Source organism: Parus major, chromosome 2, assembly GCF_001522545.3.
Source record: "Parus major isolate Abel chromosome 2, Parus_major1.1, whole genome shotgun sequence".
In the NCBI taxonomy this organism is placed as follows: domain Eukaryota; kingdom Metazoa; phylum Chordata; class Aves; order Passeriformes; family Paridae; genus Parus; species Parus major.
Genome location: NC_031769.1, coordinates 20,879,723 through 20,902,865, shown reverse-complemented (window position 1 = coordinate 20,902,865; position 23,143 = coordinate 20,879,723). Strand labels below are relative to the sequence as shown.

General features: G+C 37.8%; 1 protein-coding gene across 1 annotated transcript in view; it reads right to left on the bottom strand.

Annotated features, from left to right (window-relative positions):
* Positions 1-23,143, bottom strand: part of NMT2 (N-myristoyltransferase 2) — a 36,235-nt gene that overhangs the window by 4,141 nt on the left and 8,951 nt on the right. Inside the window, exons 3-11 of the mRNA XM_015617796.3 lie at positions 17,090-17,234; positions 12,164-12,282; positions 11,976-12,067; positions 11,753-11,869; positions 11,043-11,213; positions 9,788-9,896; positions 6,133-6,303; positions 3,644-3,811; positions 149-286 (exon numbers count right to left, since the gene is read on the bottom strand). Coding sequence (XP_015473282.1) covers positions 149-286; positions 3,644-3,811; positions 6,133-6,303; positions 9,788-9,896; positions 11,043-11,213; positions 11,753-11,869; positions 11,976-12,067; positions 12,164-12,282; positions 17,090-17,234 — 1,230 coding nt within the window. The remainder of the gene's footprint in view (positions 1-148; positions 287-3,643; positions 3,812-6,132; positions 6,304-9,787; positions 9,897-11,042; positions 11,214-11,752; positions 11,870-11,975; positions 12,068-12,163; positions 12,283-17,089; positions 17,235-23,143) is intronic.

Below are 23,143 nucleotides of genomic sequence, written 5' to 3'. Positions count from 1 at the left end.
CTAAACATCAATAGTCTTCTTCATCTCAATTATGGATCATAAACAGGGCCAATTACATTATTTTTAAAACTTCTTTCCATTTTTGGCCAGTGTAGATTATTGTACCATTATGTCTAATGGAATTCAGGAAATCACTTTTCTCCCTTACCTTTTCAGATTCCATGCCTGGACATCTCCAGTTGTACAAGTAATACTGCAAATTTCCATCTCCAATCCCAAACTTGAGTTTCTCCAGGAATGTTTTGTTTTCCATTAAGTCTAGCGCATTGAACACATCAAATCCTTTCTGACAACACCAAAACATTTTTAAATTTTACTTTTGAAATTTTCAAATGTCACACAAATGATACTTTACAGAGTGGCATACAGTAGCCAAGAGACTTAGGTAAATTAAAAGGAAAAAATACAATTGTCTACAGCTCCTGGAGTCTTAACGGCACAAAGGGAGGGCAGGACATGATACACTTTTAAGACAAAAAGCACAAAACAATAATGCTCAATTACTTAAGCAAGTAATGGTTAATAGACATTCTTTACTCAGTAAAAAAAATAGGTATCTTTTTCTTTTAAATGAGCTTCCCATATTAGGAAAAAAGGGGTTTGAAGAAAAAGAGCACTTAAACTCTTCATCAGGACTCTTTAAAAGAAAGTTACAAAGCACAGACAGTGAGTTTAGTAAGGCTTCCTGCTACCTTATACAAAGATCATTCTGTGTGCAGATGACACCATGCTAAGTTAAATGTGCTGTGAAAAACATTCAGAAATAAGACAAATGAGGTGACAACAGCTGACATTTGGTATTGAAAGTAAATTTTGAAATATTCAAAGTTAGTAAGTAACAGTAACAGTAATCTCAGATGGCAGGAAGTGGGGAGAATGGAGACACCCTCTAGATACAAGTACACTCTAAGCTGTGCAATATAACACTCAATATTCAAACAAAACTCTACAGATCTAGTTTTAATTCAGTATTTAAACATCAGCAGGTTAGTTTCAGGTTAGTATCTTCCGAGAGGGTGAAAAAGGTTTCTGTTTAAAGGTATTTTCTCCACAGCTCTGAGAGACCACCAAAGCAGACTCAGAATGTGTGTTCCAGATCTAGAAAGTGTCAGCTTCAACAATATGCAGGGTTTTAGAGGGATTATCCTGGTGCAAAATTCCACTCTCTCCCCATGCAGAATGCATGGAACCTAAGTTAGTAACTCCAAATTTTGGGTTTTACTTTGAAGGTCAGGTGTTTTGTCTGGTAACTGCCCAACTAATTCTTCACTAATTTTATAGAGAGTGTGATATGAAGACAAAAATAAATATTAGTTGACATGCAAACCCTAAAATCAATTTGCTGAGTTCAATTTGTACCTCCAAAATGCATGCTTTGGAGTTAAAGTACAGAAAGAAGACTGTGGTGGGCTGTCCCCAGACAGGAACCTAACACCCACACAGCCTTTGGTTTACTCCTCTCCCACAGGATGGGGAGAAAATAGAAGGAAGGCAAGATGTCTTGTGAATTGAAATAATGGCAGTTTAATAGAGAAAGCAGAAGCTGAAGGCACAAGAGAAGCAAAAAGAATTCATTCACTACTTCCCACTGCCAGACAGATGTCAAACCACTTCCTGGGAAGCAAGATCTCAGCATGCATAATGATTGTTAGAGAAAATAAATGCTATCACCAGAAGCATCCTCCCTTTCTCCTGCTTTCCTTCAGCCTTTATTGTGGAGCAGAACATAGGGTGTGGAACATTCCTTTGGTCAGCTGGGGTCACCTGTCCTGACTATGTCCCCTCCCAACTTCTTGCCCACCCTCAACTTCCTCACTGCAGGGGAAAGAGAAAGCCTTGAGGCTGAGCAAGCACTGTTCAGTAACAACCAAAAACACTGGAGTGTTATCAGCCCTGCTTCAGTGACAAAGAGCAGCACCATATGGGCTGCTAGGAACAAAGTTAACTCCATCCCAGCCAGACTCAGTATGTTTGTAAACAAAAGGCTGTGAATAGGACTGCATTTGTCATCTCTCTTCCGTTGCCTTACCTCTCCTCATGTAAAACTCAACTGTCAGGTCTGCAACTATAATTAGGCATTTAATGATGCATTACAGGCCCAGCAGGTACTTAAGAAATCCACAGGTGTCTAAATCCCAGTATTGCAAGGGATATAGGATGATCCACTCAAAAGGAAAAGAGCTGAATGTCACATGGAGAGAGAAATGTATGGAGGGGAAGGTGCAAAGCCTTGTGGTCAGACCATGGAACTGCCTCCTCACCTGACCCACCCACGCCCTAGAGAATGGCCAGACACACAGCTCCCTGTGTCACAACTTCTGACTGACTGAGACCAAACTTCCTCAACCTTGACTTTTAAGAATAATTACTAGTATTTTTAGCCACTCCTGAAAATTATAATAACTTCTCAAAGTCTGTCTCTGAACTTCCTTTTGGATCATTCTGGAGTCTGAGTAATGGTACTCTGTAACTATCCAGGAGTTTTCCCTGACAAATAGTTACTGAACTGCTTCTAGGTTAACAAGCCTCAGCAAGCAGCTCCTGTCACAGACGGCAGCTCAGCTGCAGTGCTGCATGAACATGGCTGGGACAGACAGGCTGAAGATTGTGTGGCTGCTTTCATGCAGCCTCAAGTCTGAACGGAAACAGCTCTTGCAGACCATCACTGGCTTCATCCAGAACCAACACAGAAATCCCTGTGGCACGGGCAGGCAGCTCTGAGCATGGCCTGCTGGAGCACTTCCCAGGTGCTGTAAGACCACTAGCTGTGCGGCAGCAACACCTCAGCGGGAAGGAGGAGCAGAAAACATGCCTGTGCTCTGCAGCCTGCTGGGAATCGTTGCAGGGCAGATGCTACGGACCAGATGAAGCCTCTGCAGTGCTTTGAACCACCCAGGACAAACAGGTCTCTGCAAATTCATTCAGAGTGCTGGTATGTGCCATCGGTATTAGCACTGCACTCCCATGAAACCCCAGTCACTAACAGCTGAGTGACAGCTTTTCATGACACAGTACTAAACTCTCAAAATTCTTCTCTTTAAGAACTTAATTTATAGTCTTTTCCCTTCCATTCAACCAAACATCTATCAGTATAATTCCTAATTATACTAATCCTAATCCTACTACTACTACTAATAATGATTCCTAATAATACCTAAGAGTATGCTTAAAAGTTATGCCATGATATCATCTCCAGAGCTTTACATGTAGCAATGACAAAATGATAAAGCTCACATAAATAAATTTCTACATTTTTTAGGAATAAAACATAATTTTAAAAAGCCAAATATATTTGATAGTGCTTATTTATCTCCAAGGGAGATTATTTCAGTGATACTTTTCATTCTTCTGATACTTAGTGACTATGGTCATCAGTGTGCTCTTGGGTTTTTCACAGTTCAAGCTATTGCAAATACTTTATGCATTTGTCATTCCCCAGCATCACTCAAAGTAAAAAGGAAAAACAAAACATACTGCTTTATATTTTGATATATATATTGCACATGTCTCATCAACTGCACTCTGTGCTGTAAACAGTAAAGCTGAATGCACTGGCATGAATAAATTACTCAGTTCTTACCTTGCCACTACTCCTAAGAATACTTTTGTGAATGAAGCAGAAAAAACCCAATCCACAACTTACCAATTTAGCTATAATGAGTGCATCATTCATTAAGTCCAACAGGGGAGTCTCTGTATGAATATTGTAAAAGGAATAGGCAGCTTTGAGGCTTTTATGAACAGGATGATGCATCACTGTCGAAGGTAATGTGTAGAAACTGAGGAAGTCTGTTAAAATACCATTTGAACCCTATAAAAAAAAACAAACAATGAAGTCCATTAGTAAGTAATCAGTTACTGGTTAGGCTAATGTGACAGTTCTACAGAAAGTAATAAATGCAGTAAGGTTTGTGCACTGTAAGTACTATGGTATAACAGCTAGTCTTAGATATGATTTGAAGAAACAAACATTTAGATTTTTCTAGTCTATTATACCACTAACATTTTGACAAACAATTGTGAAAGCAGTGGTTTGCTACAGACAAAGCAAACATAGCACACTTCCAATAAAGATATTGAAGTTCTCTGACTGAACTAATATTTAATAAAGTATTCTTAAAATATTAGAGATATTTGAAAAATTTGAAAAGTCACATCAAAGAAAAATTTTCGCATATTTATAAAAACAGAGAAAAAAATATACTGTGCTGGTATACAAAGCATATTTAAATATTAATCAAAAAGCACAACTTATTTGTTGGACAACAGTGCTGAATCAAAATTCTAATAAAACTAGTAGTCATCAAAAAAGGTGTTTATACAGAAATCTAAAGTATATGACATAAAAATTTTTAATTGCACACATCTAAGGAAGTCTGACCATCTTCAAGAGTGTGGATTAGTAGGAAATAGAAAATAATTACTACATGGGTTATGAAACAATTATTACATGGGTTATGACTAACATGCTGAGCGCAGAAAAATCCCCAGAGTATCTCAAGAAAATAAGGCAAAGGAGACACACAAAAACTTCTTGCTTGTTTATTTTTGAATGACTAGTAACCACTAATTAAGAGTTCAATGAAGAACCTCACATGGCTCATTAAATTAACAGTACTTTGACAGTAAAAAGTAAAACAGTTGAACGTACCACATGCAAAAAACCTTTTGTCTTAGAGCATTCTGTAGTACACATTCTGTAGTAGAGTAATACTAACTACAAGGAACAGAAAAGTTATTGAGTCACTGACTAAATTCACTAAGAATGATGAGAATATTAACTCATAAATTATACAGAGTATTTTGTCTGACAACAGATTCTTCAGGTGACACAGGTCTTAAAAAGATTTTAAGCACTAATTTTGTATAGTAAAAAACTAGTGCAAGAGACAGCATAAAACAAGTAAGTGAAGACTGTGCTGTTTAGTAAATATGGCACTGTTAATGTCACATTCATGCTGATCCTGGTGCTTGTGAACTCTCCTGTAGGCTTCAACTCACAAAGCAAGCCAAAAACAGACGCAGGAAGCGGGGAAGAGGGCAGGGAAAAGAGGGAGTGGAGAAAGAAAGTAGAAGTATAAATTAGACCATGGAAAAGTCCAATGAGCACTGGACCCACTACAAAGTAAGCAGAAAACTAAGCTTGGACAATAAAAACTGATGGGCAGGACCACTCATCTCCATCAGCTCTAGGTTTCCTAATTCAGCTGAGGCTCCTGCACAACTTTGGGTTACAGCATGGGAACACTGAGCTTCACAACCTAGGGCTTCTGTGAGAAGGTTTAGGGATGTTAGTGTTGATCACTTTTAAATAACATTATCACTATAAGCACAGTAATACACTGTCTAAGCATGCTGTCTAGAACTGATTTTGTATGGACTCAAAGGGAAGGCCTATCTTTCCACTAGCTTTAGTGCACCTATTACAAACATGTCTGGGAGATTTCCAATCCAAATACTAATCTATTCCTGCACTCCTTATTTCGAGAGCAGCACTGCTTCTTTATGACCACTGCTTTGGAGGGTGGGCATAGTAGATGCATATATATATGTATACATACATATATATATATATATATGCAAATTCATATACATACATTCTTTTACTGGAAAAAATACACTTTACTGAAGCAAATCATCAAGAAACGTAATTCCCCTAGCAGGTACCTCTAAAATTAAGTTTTTTTAAAAAAGCATTTTGTAATGGTGTATGGCAGAAACATGTACACCTGGGAGAATGACAGTCAATTCAAAACAAATCATTATTTCAGTCACGGCCTCATTTTCCCTTAGAAAATGAGGTTTGAAGACCACTCCTTAGTATCATGTCATATCTCTGTAAAAAAGAATCAAGAAATTCAGATGGAAAAGTTGACCTTAAAATAGGGTAGGTAGGGTTCTTGTCAAGATGTGGTATTTGGATATTTCAGAATTCTCCTTTAAGATACTCTATTATAAGATCACTACAGTTTATCACAGCCAAACTTTTTCTTATTAACAGAATGTAAAACAAAGAACAAAGTTTGTAACACACTTATTTCATACTGCCTGCATTTCAAAAACTTGATGCTGATATGAACTACTTTCAGTGGCACTCACACACAGAGCCATATACGTTAGTGCATATTTTACCTCTACCACGTAAGTGTCAATAATATGATCCCGAGGCAGGAACCAGTGGGCCACCTCTTCTTCATCCATCACAGGAGCAAGATGAAACTGTTTCAAGTAAGTATTGATTAACTCTTGTACTGCTTTAGTATCTTTTTGCTCCATTGGTCTCAAACCTGAAGTCTTTGTGGCCTTAGCGTAAAAGAAGAAAAATAAATGTTAAGATGTTGAAAGGAAAACTGCAAATACAGCAAAGGCTGAAAGTAGGTTGCAGTCACTTCACTTGTTATAATGCATTCACTATTAGCCTACTTTATCCCAGCCACCTAATTCATTATGCTATTTTACAAACGGCTTTCAATCAGAATTCCCTCTCTTCTAATTATTGAGCCAGTCTGGGACACTTCAATCTTTTTACTTCATTATTGAATCAACTTAATTTCTCCAGAGAAAGACATACCATCACCAGCTGCCTACACTTCGTGCGATTTGTATTTTTTATTTTTTTTTTAGGTTAATCTACTTCTTATCCTCTTCTAAACTACCTGGGGCCCAAGACACAGAAACAAAACAAAGAAACTTGCATATCAGAAGTTATCTCAAGACAAGAACACAAGCAATTCAAACTTATGGAAATTACAGTCAAGCTATACATCAATGTCAGCTGATTAAGTTTAATTAGAAATTATTTAAAAAAAAAGATTCTACCTATTTTTAGCACTTGTAAACTTCCTTTCTAACAACCTTCTATACAGGCACAACTGCTATTCTGTTAACAAGCAAGCTTCTCATAATTTACAGCTGCCTGAAATTAAAACCTATTTTAACAAATAAAGTTATTTTTCTGACTTCAAACACCAGAAAAGGAAAAAAATTACTTTCTAGTACTATGCAATTATTGTTTAAACAAGTGAAAGTGATTAAAGTGTTCTTCCCATCTTTTGCTAGCCTTCCTGGATATTTCCTTTAAGGGAGGCTAATGCTTGCTCTCTTCAGTGCTCATTTATTGTGCCTCATCGGTCTGAGCTACATACTTGGGCACGTACCACATTAATCATAGCAAAGTCGATTGCAAGAGCAGCCAGGTAGAGACTTGATTACTGGAAGCCTGAAATTAGTGTAGCTGATTATGATTTGCCCAAAAGGCATTATTCTGGGGGAGGTGTTTATTCACGCGCTCTGGGAGTCAGCAGACAGATGAGAAATCAAGGCACATTTTGCCACAGCTCTGGCCTGTGTATTATATTTCAGTCTTCCTGCTTTTCTAGGCAGCCTGGGACTATGGTTTGACTCTACAACAGCACATCATCTGTATTTTTAAATGTCCTTATTCCAGAAGGGTGTACACTTGACATACAGGAAGGATGGAGGAAAAGTAGCTGGGCTGGAAGATCTTTTTCCCCTCAGTAATGCTCAGAAGTGCCACCAGTAAGTGACTATCTGCAATCCCAGAGGTAAGGGAAAGTGTACAGAACTGTACTAAAATTTGTTTCTCTGCTGGACTGGGCACATAATCATGCAACTGTCCAGCATCAGGACCACAGCTGGACAGGAAAAGAACAACAGAGACAAACATACTCCTGTCCTGACTCTAAGCACAGACAAATCTTATTTCTTCCAGAAAACTCCCTGCTCAAGAGATTAAACACTTAGGAAAAAGAACACTTTTATTTTTTGTATCTATGCACAGTCTTTAGGGATAGTGATATTTATTAATTATAGTATTTATTACACCTGAAAACCTTTTTAATTCAGGCTGTTCAAGTGATTAGGAATGATTAATTCTCTTAAAGGGAGATGAGCTCCTAGTGGCAATGATATTCCAAGGACACTAAGAAAAGAGGTTAAAATACAAGAAACAGTGTTTGGTGCTGAGGGACACTATAGCATGGCCTGAATGGTCAAATCTGTTTGACAGTAGTGTTTATAACAGCCTGAAACTGAGGAAAAAGAGCCTCAACAGCACTTAATCCTTTTCTCGGAAAAAAAAAAAAAAGGCCTCCAAATAAACCCAAAGCACAAGACCTAAAGAGAAAAGATCAGAACAAAGATTAAATCTTTATTTTCCACTGAGAAGCTCCCAAATCCAACCTAAAAATAACAAAAATCCTGAGGTATGTGGACTCCTACATCACTTAGTTTAAAAAGCTGATTTTGAAAGCATCTATTTTCTATTTGCACTTCTATGTACAGTGTATGTTTGCCTTAGCTATATTTTATGGATGAGATATGATATATTACTTATTTTCCATAATTTACTTCTCTGTTGAAACTGGGTTTAATGATGAAGGAAAATGATAAGGATACAATTCCTATTTCTAATGATTCTCTGTAGTTACACCTTTGGTAATACAATTAAGATTCTTACTCTTTAAACTATTCACTTCTTGAGTTGTTTCCATAAGCAATGTTCCTAGAGTTGCCACCAAAACCTACACTTGAAATTGTATATTGCACTCTTCAGACTGTTACAAATGTCTTCAAGATTTGAAGGAAGCTATATTTAGCTGTCCAAGATTAAAACCCAATTAATTTGGTTATTAATTCTTCAGCTCTGCAAACTGCTACCCTGCACACAAGGGAGAAGCTGAATGTGCAGGCACAGGTGGCACCAGGCAGAGAAGGAAACGAGGCTCTCTGACAGCAGCAGGAGTACAGATCAAGGCATGGCATCATGTGCTTTATTCCAAGGGCTGTTCAGCCTACTGCTCAAATATCTGAGCAGTAAGAGAATCTGCAGCATCATGTTAAACATAGCAACTGACACAATTCTCCAAAATCAGATAAATCATTATAAAGTACTGTGAGTGAGGGAAAAAAGCATCGTTTTTAACCAAAATAAAGTGTTTGTTTAAATAAAGAGAGGTTTACTGATAATGTACAGGTAAGGGATACTCTGCAATCCCTCCAAAAAAGGCAGCTTTTACAAGAAAATAAATTGTTTTCAGCCATAAACTCACACTAAATTCTACAGGCTATTAATTACAGCAATGAGATTTTTTAACAGTACATAGTATTTACAGTGACTTGCCCAATCATGGAAGTGCTCCCTAAGGCTTTTTGCAAGCTTAACGATTAGCTGCAAACACAAGAAAAAGAAAGTTTTAACTAAACTAGCTATGCCAGAACACTTGTTTTTTACTAGACCATGCAAACTAACAGTGCACAACATACTGAAGTGGCTTTTACTCAGCCTGCTTAATGCAGAAAAACAGCACTCTCTGACAGTACAGAAAAAAATGTGAATTAGAGTGGACTCAACAATATGATTGTATTCAGCCAAGTTGCTGACGGACTTCTTTGAGAATTTTAAGACATGAACTGTTGATTTTCTATTCCAGTAATCTCTTATCAGATTAAACATACCAAGAATAGTCTTATGAATCTTCAACTCAATCCCACGTGTTTGTGAAGTCAAGCTTTTTGGGCTTTCTTTCCTTTGTTTAAGGGTTTTAGGTCAAAATTTTTATTTTCTCCACAGAGATCCAGATTTCCAGCAATAGTCTTTTCTGTTTTGTATAGCCCTTAAGGTCTTTTTCATCAACCAGAGATTATTTTTTTAATGTCCTGCATGCACTGCCTTTACACAGAAAAGCCTGTGCTGTCAGAGACAGATGGAAGGTTATTTTGGGCCTCACAATAACTGTGGGGATTCTCTAGAAGTCATACTGCTTACATCAGGAAGTCTGTAGAGCTTCATTGTTCTTTGTAGAGTCATGTTTCTACTCAAATGTGAAAATTTCACCTCCACCAATTTTCTGGGATTTAGTGATCGATGCCAATACCTAAAATACAACCAAATAATGAATTTAAATAGTATTTTAAGTGTCAGCGTCACTTGTATCCATTGACCTGCTTTCTTGCTTGTTCTTTTTCTGCTCTCCAAATCTCTAAGCAAGCCTATACTACATCTACAAGAAGACTGATTAACAAAAAAAAAAAAAATTAAGGAAAAGCTATATCCAAGCAATAGGTTTTAAACAAGCCTGCTATCACAGTATTTTCAATCTAAGCAAATGCTTTTTGATATAGAATGAATAAGTACAGGGCTAAACATTTTTGCATTTGTCATAGCCCGGAAAAACTCACCATACATACATAATAATATTTAATTTCTTGTGCAGACAGGACCCTCTGCTCATGTCTAAGCATTATTTTTGAAGGTGGTCTCCCTTTCCTGGGAGGTCATTGTGCAACAGAGCACCTCTGGTTGTTCTAACACAGCATAGCTACCGCCCCCATCATTCCTTCCAGAAATTTGGTGTTGATAGGTACAAAACAACTTCAAATCAAAAGGTACTGTGTCTTCCAGAAGTCTAAACATCTGGACTAAAAGTGCAGAAACTGAACTTTTCCTAGTAAAAATAAAATCCATTCCAAGCAAATTGAATTATATTTGACTGTAACTCTTCTCACATGGTAGTGTTCCTGTATTTATCAAATGCCAATGAAGTCCTCCTTTCTCCAGTAAAGATGAAAGTATCTCAAGAAAGTAAATCACACAATTACCAGAAATACTCTGCCATCTCTGGCAAGCAACCAGGTTAATAGGGAAGTGTCCCAGCAGGGACACAGGCCACTTGAAAAACACAGGTATACAATGTTGTCATTGCTAGCATGGCTGCCACCAGAAAGTCAACAGAAACATCTGTTAGTCTATTTAAAGTATGCTAAACCAACCACAAATTCAATTTTAGTCTGAGAAGCTGTTTTATCTGAGGCACTGGGAGGGATAGGGGGAAAAAATCCGCAACACCAAAAAATCCAACACTGACAAACACTCAGGCCTTCAGGTTAGTCAAGGCCACAATATTTAATACCTTTGAATTTCATGCTTTTACTGTTTTTAGACAATATTAAAAAAAAAATTAAATTTTCTTAAAAATAACTGTTGTAAGAACCAATATTATTAAGAACATCACCTAGGTTACCTGCAAGTGGCCACAGGTTTGGGAAGTACCACTCCAGCAGTGTAAACAGCCTGAAAAATTCCTTCCAAGTTTACTCTTCTGGTTATTTCCCGAATCAGTACAGGTGCCACCCGTTTAGATCTCAGTTTCTTATGGACACACAGAAAATTGATTTCTACCATTTTCTTCACACTGAAAAGACATTAAGTAGTGGAAAAATTAAAGAGAGTTGCACATTACATATTTCCATTTTTGTAATTAGTTTTCCATACTGTGACAGAAGAATTTGAAGTAAAATAAACTTGCCTGTGACAAAGCACATCTGCAAGGAACACTGATCTATGACACTGTGACTGCAATGACAAACTGTGCAATATGCAAGCTATCTCTAAGGGGTTTCAATAGTCCTTTATTAGAGCTCTATCAAGACTTAACTGACAGCTTTACTTCAAGAGGCAGTATAGCATCCAAGCAATGCTATGTGGTGTCACAATGCTTTATGTTTGTCAGCATAAGAAGCCCACCTGATCAACTATAAATGCTTTTCAGCAGGGTCAGAAAATTGTATGGTATTATCTGTATTGTCCATTGCTAAGAAAATTCCTTAAATAAATATTGGTGCTCTTCACCTCGTTCTCTCTTTTTAAGTTCTCTATAGCAATGGATACCAGTTTAAGGTTTGTTTTGTGACATTATTCTTTTACAAATCGAAAAGTACTGGTGCATTTTACCTGTCATAAATACGAATATTTGCAGGGATGGCACTTATGAATCCTACCAGTTTTTTGTTTGAAGACACTCTAACCCCACAGTGCCACTGCGGTAACCAGCCTGGAGGACGTAATGCCCTAGAATTGATGACAGAAATAATTACAAATTACTGCCTAAGAAGATGTAATAAAAATACCCTCCACTGCACTCCAGCCAGAACAGAATGCAGAACTCACTACTCACCACAGAAGAAATTCAGGTGAATAATCAAACCTAAACATATTATCATCATCTTCTACATAATTCTCATTTAATAGTGTGTATAACTCCTTCAGCTGAAAACACACAGAAAAAAATCCAAAGACTTATCCACATATCAATCAGAAAAAATTTGAATTATTTTAGATACATATAAAAATTGTTCTACTTACAACTTCAGCATTGCTAAGATCCAGTGTGTCCCACATAAAACCTTGTGGCAAAGAATATGGCTCAAGGCGGACATTGTCCTTATCTGGTTCAATTGCACCATGTGAAGTTATAACTTCATCTTTTGAGTGAGAAGGAGGGGAAAAAAAAAAACAAAAACAAAAGAAAAATCTGTTACATTGCTAGCTTTCCTGATAGTGCTGTGAACTGCATTTAATTCACATCATGTACTTCCTCATAATTATGTGAATGGAACAAGAAGCTTTTAAAAAATGCTGAAAAAATTAGTATTATTAGTTTACACTACTTCTCATTCTCATAGACCACATTCAGGCTAATGACTGTCTCATCATAATATTTGTAGATATGTACAGAACCACTCTATCTCAACTGATTTCCTGCATTTCATAACACAAGAGACAACTTATCAGCACATGCACAGCATTTAAACAGCCATGAGATCCACAGCCTCATCATGAGACCATGTACTCATAGCTAAAAAGCTGTGGCTCAGATTCTGTTTACCACTGACTTGAACAGACCTGAACTCAACAGGATTACTCAGAAGCAGTGACATAGCAAAGCCAGGGCATTTAAGAGATACTGGTGGTATGTGAAACGTGTTCCTAAAATCCTACTGGAAAACATGCTTTCTGCTCCTCCCTTGCTTTACAGCTCCAGTCCTCAGTACACACCTATAAATTGCAGCTGTTCCTCTTCTAAGGAGCAGCACGTACTAAATCATAGAACCATTTAGATTGGAAAAAACCTTTAAGATCAGTCTAATCACTAACCTTACACTGCCAAGCCCACCACTAAATCATGCTCCTTGGTATCATATTTATCTATCTTTTCAATACCACCAGGGATGGTGACTCCACTACTTTCCTGGGGAGTCTCTTCTAATTCTCAACCATCCTTCAGTGAACAGATTTTTCCTAACATGCCATCTAAATCTCCCCTGACAGAGCTCCCCTTGAGGTTGTTTCCCCTTGTCCTATGACTTGTCAGCTGTGAGAAGAGGCCGACTACCACCTGGCCACAACCTCATTTCAGGTAGTTGTAGAGAGTGATAAGGTCTCCACTGAGCCTCCTTTTCTCCAGGGTAAACAAGCCCAGCTCCCTCAGCCATTCATTATCAGACTTTGTTCTAGACCCTTTACCAGGTTTGTTGCCTTCTCTGGACTCAGTCCAGCACCTCAATGTCGTTCTTGTAGCACTGTCCTTTAAGTCAGATCACTGTAAGGGCTTTGGACCTTCTTGATTTTCTTCCTGCATAACCTCAGCATCCTTGCAGTCCTCATGAGTTGCCTGCCTCTTCTTCGAATGCCATAAACTCATTCTTTTGCCTGAATCCCTCTGGTGGTGCATCTCCTCATCCATCCTTGGGCCTCTCTTATGATCTCAGGAGTTCCTGGTAAGCCTTGACCAAATCACTTGGGCAGTGAAATATCCCTTGACCATAACAGGAGATCCTGCACAGTAAACACTGACACTGACTGCATCAAGATCATCATTTGCCTGAACAACATGGGGAACAAGGGATAATCACTTATTCCCTAATAATCAGCTACTCCCTGAAAGCCTTGGAACACCATTGACCTGAACACATTTCATGCCAAAGTGAAATGGTACTATTGTTACTGGATGGGATTTATTTTAAAATTTTTTTTCCCCAAAAAGCAGTTACCAATGTGGGTTATGGTCATGATGGAAACTTACTGATGACTAAAGCAAATTATCTTGCAATCCTATGAAGAGTGGTTCTAAGTGAGGCCCTTTACAGTGCCCTGGACCACAGTGGGCTGCATCAGCTCCTCCCTCTGAGAGGAATGTCTCTTAGAGCTTGCAAACCCTCAAGTCTGTGATACTCTAAAGACTTGCTGAGGATGAGGCCTATGCTGAGACCCTCCACTCCTCAAGGCTCAACCCTTGCCTGCTGAGAAATGCAAGGGACTTAATGTATGTCACTGGGCTCAAGGGGAATTTTTAACAGGAACCTTTGAATGTGGAAGCATATAAACAACTCTGTGCCTGTGTGCATGTGTGTGAGTTGAGTATAGTAGGAATGCTGCTATCTAAAATCTACAATTAAATTACTCTTGTAGTAAATCCTATTGAATCACTTCATAAATGCTGAATTAATGATTAAGTACTTCTAAACTCTTCTGTACCCTTTTATTTTTGCACCTGTATCCTTGGCACTCTAGCTCTCACTGCATCCCCACTTTCCATGTAAATAATTTTAAAGTGCTGCTAATTCTGTTTTGTTATGTGTGCCTCACCTATGTAGTAAGTAATAGAGAGACCCTTTCCATCAAAGTCTCTTAAGCTGCACTTCCACAAACATACATTAAAGCCTGCTTGTTGCAATTATCTTTGATGATGATTCTTGAGGTGGCCCAAACCACTCATTCACAACAGTTTGAGCCAAAGTTCTGCCATGCTGGTCTTCGTCCCCAGTGGCTCATCCTTTGGCACATGGAGACAGCCTATTCTTGCATCTTTAAGTCTTTGTTCTGAAAACACTTCCAGTCCTCCTGTACATCTTTGCCCTCCAGGACTGTCTCCCAAGGGACTACATCAACCAGTCTCTTAAACAGATCAAAGTCATCCCTCCAGTTCTGCTGATCCCCTCCTTAGTTCTCTAAGAATCAAAAATTTTATAATTTTATAATGACTGGGCCCAAGATGGCCTCCAACCAGGACATGACTCACAAGTCCTTACTTTTCACTAACAACAGGTCCAGCAGAACACCTTCCTAGCTGGCTCACTCACCAACTTTGTCAGGAAACTCCCTTCCACACACTGCAGGAACCTCCTAGACTGTCTCCTCCCAGCTGTTCTGTATTTCCAGCAGACACCTGGTATGTTGAAATCCCTATGAGAACAACAGCTAGCAATTGTGAGACTTCTGCTGGACGCTTAAAGAATATTTCATCTGGTTCTTCATCCTGTTTGGGAGGTCTAGAACTGATTCACACCATGATACCTGCCCTGTTGACCTTCTCCCTGATCCTTACTCATAAACACTCAACTCTATCATCAGCATCATCAAACTGGACAGTCAAATGATCCTTTGAGTATTAATTTTTCCAAATGATGCACAATCCTGACTAATAGTTATGGCCTGCCATCCAGTTTGTAAGGTCATAATTATTACCATCTTTAAGCAAACTCTGGAAGGTACCAACAGCCCAAATATAACTGCCACTGCATGGCAGGTCTGGCATAACTAATAGTGCTAATAATTTTAACCTGAAGGCTGGAGGATTCTGAAGTAAATTTAATGCAAAGATCCCTACAACATTTTCTTGAGAGATTATTTTTTCCACCTAAACATATAACGTAAATCAACTAGTGATCACTTCCTAATCTGTTCATTCATCAGATGAAAAAAAAAACCCAACTTAAAAAAATCTATGAGATCAAGTAGAAATTCATAGACACTGTTGGACAAAACTTCACCGACCAAATTCAATGAAACAAATTTCTACTGAACAATACTAACAAAATATTTGTAACTGTAACTAACCCCACTGTATGGACCTTTTAGAACTGAAAAGTGACAGATTTTCCTCTCTAAGTGATGTAAAATACATTGATTAGTCTGAACTGAACTCCTGGCACCACTGCACAGACACCAGCTCTGGAAAAGCTTGATTATGGCCAGAGCATTCTTTGATTTACACTTCAACTTATTTTGGCTAGGGTCTTTCTCCATTTAGGCTAGATTGCTGGTGACAACTACTACCATTACTTTATGCAGGTAACTTGATAGAGTTTGTACAGAGAAAAGCCATGGCAGGTCAATTCATTGCAGTCCAGGGGAAAATATTGTATCTAGGGACTCTGCTCTGGACTTATCTATGCAAGAAAAGTCAGGAAAAAATGAGATTGCTGTGGATTAAGCTATAGCCATGGATTAATGTCAAATGCTGTCTGTGGAGGGAGTGAACAGAGTGCTCCTGTGCTTTAGACTCTACCTTTTTTCTGCTCATTCTATACCAGTCTCCAGTGCAATGAGATAAACCTGCAGGACAGAGCAGCACCAGCTACTGTGCTGAGAACGTTTTACTTGTGGGGCCTCCATGTTCACACTGAAAAGCTAGAACTGCTTAACTTGAAGATAATGAAATCAGAAAAAAGAAGGTTCAGAAAGCAATGCAGAAAACACAAGACAGTCAGCAACTAATTTCTCCAACAACAAGAAGATTTACTAACTGTGTTATCTGGGATCAGATCAGTATGAAAAATAACTTGTCAGATTTGTTACAAATTTAAAGGCAAGGAGAGATCACCTCATCATCTCACTTGGAATCAAAAACAGAGAACAGAATCTGAGAAAGCAGGTCTTCAAGGTAGTGGACATTGTGGAAAAGAACATGAACAAGCAGTAGAGGAAGAGTCTGTGTATCAGACAAGTGCCATTATCCACTTAAAGCTGTATGAAAACAGTGTAGCCTATGGCAGGAGAGTAATTTCTATGATAACAAATCCATCTATTGAAAAAAAATTTAAGGAAATATAAATAAACAAACAAAATAAATAATAATAAAAAAAATTGAAGTCTAATCTTTGTCACCACTTAGGGGTTCTTACTTCTCCTAAAGCGGAAAAGACTTCTATGTTCTATTGTTCAAGATTTCAGACCTAAAATATACAAAAGAATGCTATTTCAATAGCGTTTCCCATTTTTACACAGGACATCAGAATGACACTTATTAACACTGTATATATCTATGGGGAAGACAAGTACTTCCCTAGAAAACATCAAAAATTCCACATAAACTACATGAAAGACTAAGGATCCCTACCACACACAATCCAACTTTATACCCATTTTAGAGAACATGCCACAGAGCTGGCACAACATCTCTTTAGTGATCACAAGACAGATCTTTGACACAAATCCAGTTTAACTTACTGAGCTTAGGTACAGGTTGTGTATCCCAAAACTGGTATTTACGTTTGGTAGCCTCATCAATATTCTTTGCTGGGCCTTGGCATGCAGAGAGCAGCTCCATTGCTCTCTGGATGTCTTGAAGCTTCTGCATTGGAATGGCTGGATTCTGCACACATAGACAAACAGAACAGGATGCTTATTGAATACATTTACTCTGGGAATAGTTGTACAAACATGTTAGTTTATTTTACTATTCTTACAGATACTCTTCTCATCATAGTGAATTTAGGTACAATGTTTGTAGACAGAGGGTGGAAAAAAGGTGGGTAACATGCAAGCAACTACACAAAATACTTGTCAGTAACACTTGCATTTAACCAAGAAATATCAACATTTTTAACACAAACACAGCAGTGTTAAGGTAATAAACACTTCTTATATTCCCTGTTCCCCTGGTAAAACACAAAAAAATCCCCAAAAAGGGTCAGTTTAGGTATTTAAAAATAAAGGTACCATCAGTACACATGGAGTTGTTTGAAGTTGTACTTTACACATACAATATAAAATAATATTTAAATTCACTTTGGTTCAGTAGTGCCTGAAGATACACTGATGTGCTACGAATACCTGCTTTTTAACCTTAGTTATATTGCCTTGTATTTTCTGGCAATTATTAGATCAGATAATACCTTTCTGCATCATACATGTAGGAGTTAACCACCTTGCTGCTAATGTCAACTGTGCCAACACTGACAGCTAAAGACAATTTTAATTGAAGCAGACAAACATAAAATAAACTAATTTTCCACTTAAAGGTTGAAAAGTCTTTATAGGAAAGTTATTTTAAAAACATAAACCTAAGCATTTCTAAATTGAGCTGTTAAACCCTCACTTTTGATCCCTCTGAGTAAATGTAACAGGAATGAGAATTTTTCTTGCAAAGGACAGTGCAGAGGAATAACAGTAACAGGCCTCTAAATCTAAAGAGATTTCCCCCTCTCTCTTTTTAAATCTGTTTGTTTTGTTTTGTTATGTTCCTAGTGCTAAGTCCTGTTCTGAAGCATATCAACAGCATGCTTGTGCTCAGGTTTCCCTGGACTGCAGTGCAATAATGCATCTGAAAGAACAGTCTCAAATGTACTGGAAAATTTTAAGCAGTTCTGCACAGATATTTCAAGCCAGACTGTTGTTTTATTTTTTTTTACTGAATAGCAATGGACTACTATTTCCATATTTCACTTTCTTTCTAGGATTCAGGTGTTGAAAAACCATCATAAAATAAATGTAATAATGATGGTATAGCTTAATTTGGGTGATCAGTCTCTGGTATCCTCAGTCACAAAAGAAGCGGAAGTGCCTGGAGCTCAAGTAGCCCTTCATTTACTATTTATAATAAACACTTTTAGTATCTAAATTAATGAAAAAAATTGCCTGATGTTTAAGTATTGCAAATTTCACCTGTAAGGTGCTTTAAACACCTGTCAACTGAGTAACTGTAAATTAATATGTTTACACACTTTAGAGCAACACTAAAAGTAGGCCTAAAAAGCCTACTTATTTCTAGATCAGGATAAACAGAGACATAAATTACTAATGCCACTAGATAAATTCTGAAATCTTATCAGTACATTATGATATCATACATAAATGCTGACACACTGGAGTTTATCCTGTTTATTTATTTAAAGTCTATAATATGTCTTCTCCATTAAAAAAGCAGAAAATCTAAAAAAACCCCAACAAAACAGTTCCTAAGAAAGACCTTACTAGCATAATACTAAGAAGTTAATGTTCAGGTGCTAGACAGACCATGGCTAGGGACATCAGGAGGAATCCCCTTTGGTTTCAAAACATTCAGAGATCGGCCTGACTAAGAAGTTTATGTTCAACACTTTTTGTTTTCCTTTAACAGAAAGCAAGGAAAACCTACAAGGAACTTCACATGAATTAGCAAAACAAAAAACAGCTCTTTTGCTTTATTTCAGTTTAGGGCAAATATCTCTTCACAGCACAAGATGGCCCTGTCATGCAACAGGGCTGAGGTACAAAATGGTGTTTTTGCCTCAGTTTTGTTGATGACCTTAGGCCTTCAATGTCCCTGTGCACTGTAGCAGTCTGAGAGAAAGTTAGCGTCTGTTGAGCAAACTAATCATGAACAGGTCCCTGAAAACACACCAAATGCATGTAAGCATACTAAGGGAGCTGGCTGACGTAGTGCAACTAATATATTAAGTTTAAAATCTCAGCTGGTGGAAGTTTCCTCTAAATGGATAAAAGGAAATGTCACACCCATTTTCAAGAATGCAAGGGGGTCAATATTGTTTAATGATCTGGGACTTGACAAAGAGTACTTTCTCTGCAAGTGCACAGATAATACCTAGAAGAAGAATTTCTAGAACTGTTGATATGCTGAACCACAGAGCAGTTATTCAAAGCTACTCTGACAACCTGGAAACAGACACTTGATCAAGTTTGACAAATGCAAATACAAAGTCTTCCACCTGGGATAGAAAAAGCCCATTCAAAAGCAGAGGGCAGCATGGACTGGCCAGGAAGCAGCTTGCATAAAAGAACTTGGAGGCCCAGGTGGGCAGAGAGCTGGACATGAGGCAGCAGACTGATGGCCAGCAAAGAACAGCTGCATACTAGCTAGTACCAGTAAGACTGACCAGGAAGTCTTCCTCTTTATCTGGTACCCCTGAGGGCACACCTTACAGTTTGGGATTCTCTATTACAAGGAGAACATTGACAGAGTGTTGCGAGTTCTCTGGAGCGCACCAAGATAAATGGTGGGCTGAGGCACATCACACACAAGGAGAAGACAAGAGACCTTGGTTTGTTCAGTCTTAAGAAAAGAAGGTTGAGGGAGTAGGAGAAATCTTATTACTGCCTAATGGGAGGGTATAAAAAAAGCTGAGCCAAATCTTTTCAGAGGAACACAGTGATACGACAAGAAACAAAGGACACAAGTTGCAAACCAGCAAAATCCATTTAGATATGAGGAATTACTATTTGTTCTAACCAAAAACTGTAGTCAAACACTGGAATAAGTTACCAACAAAGGTCATGGAGTCTCCATCCTTGGAGTCCAAACACCCTGATCTGGGCCTGAGCAATCTGATCTAGCTGGACTTGCTCTAAGCAGCAGGGTGGTTAAAAAACCTTCAGATGTCCCTTCCAATCTATTATTCTGCAACTAGGTTGTGTAGGCCACTAGTGACTACAATAATGACTGATAAGACTGCAGATATGGCAAGCTTTCTTTGTGTCAGTGTGACAGCTTACATCACTGGAACTTGTAATAGGGAAAGATGCAAATCTTGTGAGACGGGCAGTGAAGTGTCCTCAAGGTCACTGTAAGCATACAATGCTAACAATCATTTACTGCTATGATCACACTCACACCTGTTCAAAAGGTCTATCACTACTATCACATATAAGGAAGGCAGAAGCCAAAGTGACTCACTGTTCTGCTTTACTCATCTCCAGACTGATACATCTCTTTACAAACTCACATGACCTCCAAAAAGTTTTTCAAAATAATTTTCAATGAGTTCAGGGGCCCCACTGAGTTCTACCTGATGATCTTGCATATATTCTCTTAGAGGCAAGGTGTACAATGTCATTCTTGTCTAAAATACACTCTTTTCAACCAAGAGCAAGCAAATACTAACAGCCTGTTTTCTGTAATAAATTTCATATAGGACAAGAATACAAAATCTAATTATTACTTGAGCAGCAGACAAAATAAATATACTTTTCCACACTGATCCAGATCAGCAGTCTAAGATGCCTTCAAAAATCCAAAACAGAATAGTTGTCTAAAACAGACCTGCAACACAGCAGAGAAGGCAAAATAACCCTCAGGCAATACTGATGCATTTGTGACTAAAGAAAAGCAAAAGCCAGAAAAGAAGAGTAAAGTGGTTTTGCTGTCTAGATCTTGAAAGAAAGATTTATATAAGAACTTTTTCTTTATGCCAATAAAATATAAAATTTTTTAACATTACTAATGAACTAACTAAAGTTGTGTCAGTAAAATAATCATGAACAGTGCCACTCTATGTACACAACTTAGAACAAGGATAGACTTCCACATTTGTACAACATATCACATCAGAGAAATAGTGTGCAAGACTGCAAGGTGCAAGACTAAAATCTTGCACACAAAAGCAAAAATAACATGAAGCAGCTTCATTTTAATGCAATTAGAGGCAACACATGGAACAATAAGCTTGGTCAGCAGAAGATCAAGGAATTCACAGGATACTACAGCAATTAACTATGCCTTTATGTTAACACAAAAATTTACTTCATGCCAATTGTAAGAGTATGAAGTTACTTGTGTATCATTTGCCAACAGTCTTCCTGTATTATCACCTGTTTATGTTTAGCCTCTGTATTTATATTGTATCCTGTATCCTTTATATTTATCCTGTATTATGATGTATTTTAGAGAAAGGCAGTATCAAAACATGTGGCAAAGAAGTACTTCAGTGTTGGAATGTATGAAATTGAAGTTTCTCAGTTCCTCAGAGAGAGAGAGAAATGCAGAGATTAAATTAGAGCCTTTAGAGAAACTAAAATATATTATATTAAGCTACAGACATGAAGTAGGAGTGTAAGTTTTAGTTTTAAGTAAGTCGAAATATAACTTAAGTGCCTTAAGAGACTGTATTAGCTACTAAAAAGCCCTAAAGTCAAGTTTAAAGTTCAGTTACCTTTCACAAACATAACTTAGCTCCAGACATAATGAAAACATAGTAAGAACATTACTTGCACTTATAGATAGAACAGATAGATCTATGTATGTAAACAGATAGTACTCTATATGAAGTTTTTAGGTAAGAACTGACACTACTTTCGCACATTAGAATTAAGCTTAGATTAGTGTAGAAAGAATGTTTTAGAATCGTGTTTTTAGCTGCTTAGATGACTTATGAATAAAATCCCCCAGTATTGGAGAGAAGAAAGAAGGACAGAAGAAAGAAGTACAACAACAGGACAACAACAGAAGAACACACAAGAAAGAAGAAAAAGGAAACTGCTGCTGTGGCTGCTGCTACTTCTGCTTGGAGGGAGCTGCTGCTGCTCAAAATATCAGGACTCTGTGCCAGAAAGCCTTTAGCATGGACTTTAATACTCTGAACTCTTTGCCTTTGAGTCTGATGCATTCATACAATAAACAACTTTACAACAACCAACAAATTCTCTGGTCTCTTTGAAGACCCAAGACCCACATAAAACTCGACACTTAAGTATATATAATATGTACTCTCTACATATTATAAAGTGTCCCCTGTGCCAAATGTGCCCATTCAAAGCAATCAGGGTAACACAGAGAAGATCTAAAAGGACAACACAAAAATGTATCACTATGCTAACGAGCCAGAACACAATCATTTTTCCCTATAATTAGTTGGTAGCTCCAATGTACTTGACACATCTTATAGGACAGAGATTACTGTTGGTACAATGGTGTAAAATTCTCCACAATAATCAGATAAAGAGAATGTAACTACCTCAATATGCTCAGTGGTCCACAAACTTTCTTAGTTTTACAAACTTTAGTTCTTGGACTGAGATTTCTCTTGGGATAAAAGCTGTATGCTAAAAAGCCACCATATCATGTTATTCATCGCTCATTTAGAACATGATAGACAAAAAGCACACAAATAATGCTATTTTATCAGAAACTCCACAAGGACTGTACATTCCCCCAAGCAATTCTGCATTCTTAATTATAGTGGAGGCCTTTCTGACAGCAAAAATTTTCTTCAGCTGTATCTCCATGTATGGGATTACTGCATTTTACGTACAAATACATGCTGCTTGCTTGCCCTAAAGAGAGTGGTTAGCACAGCAGGCCCACCTTCCCTCCTGCTTCATGCTGCACAAGTGACCAAAACTGCACTAAGCCAAGTTAGATGGTAGCTAAAAACTAAAAGCAATTCATCAAATAGGAAATCTATTTAAAGGCACTACCACTGCAGATTATGATTCTGCGCAACAAGGCTGTCCCTAGCCCGAGTTCTAAGTGCTCAAAGAGAAAGACAAAACTCCTCCTCCACCTTT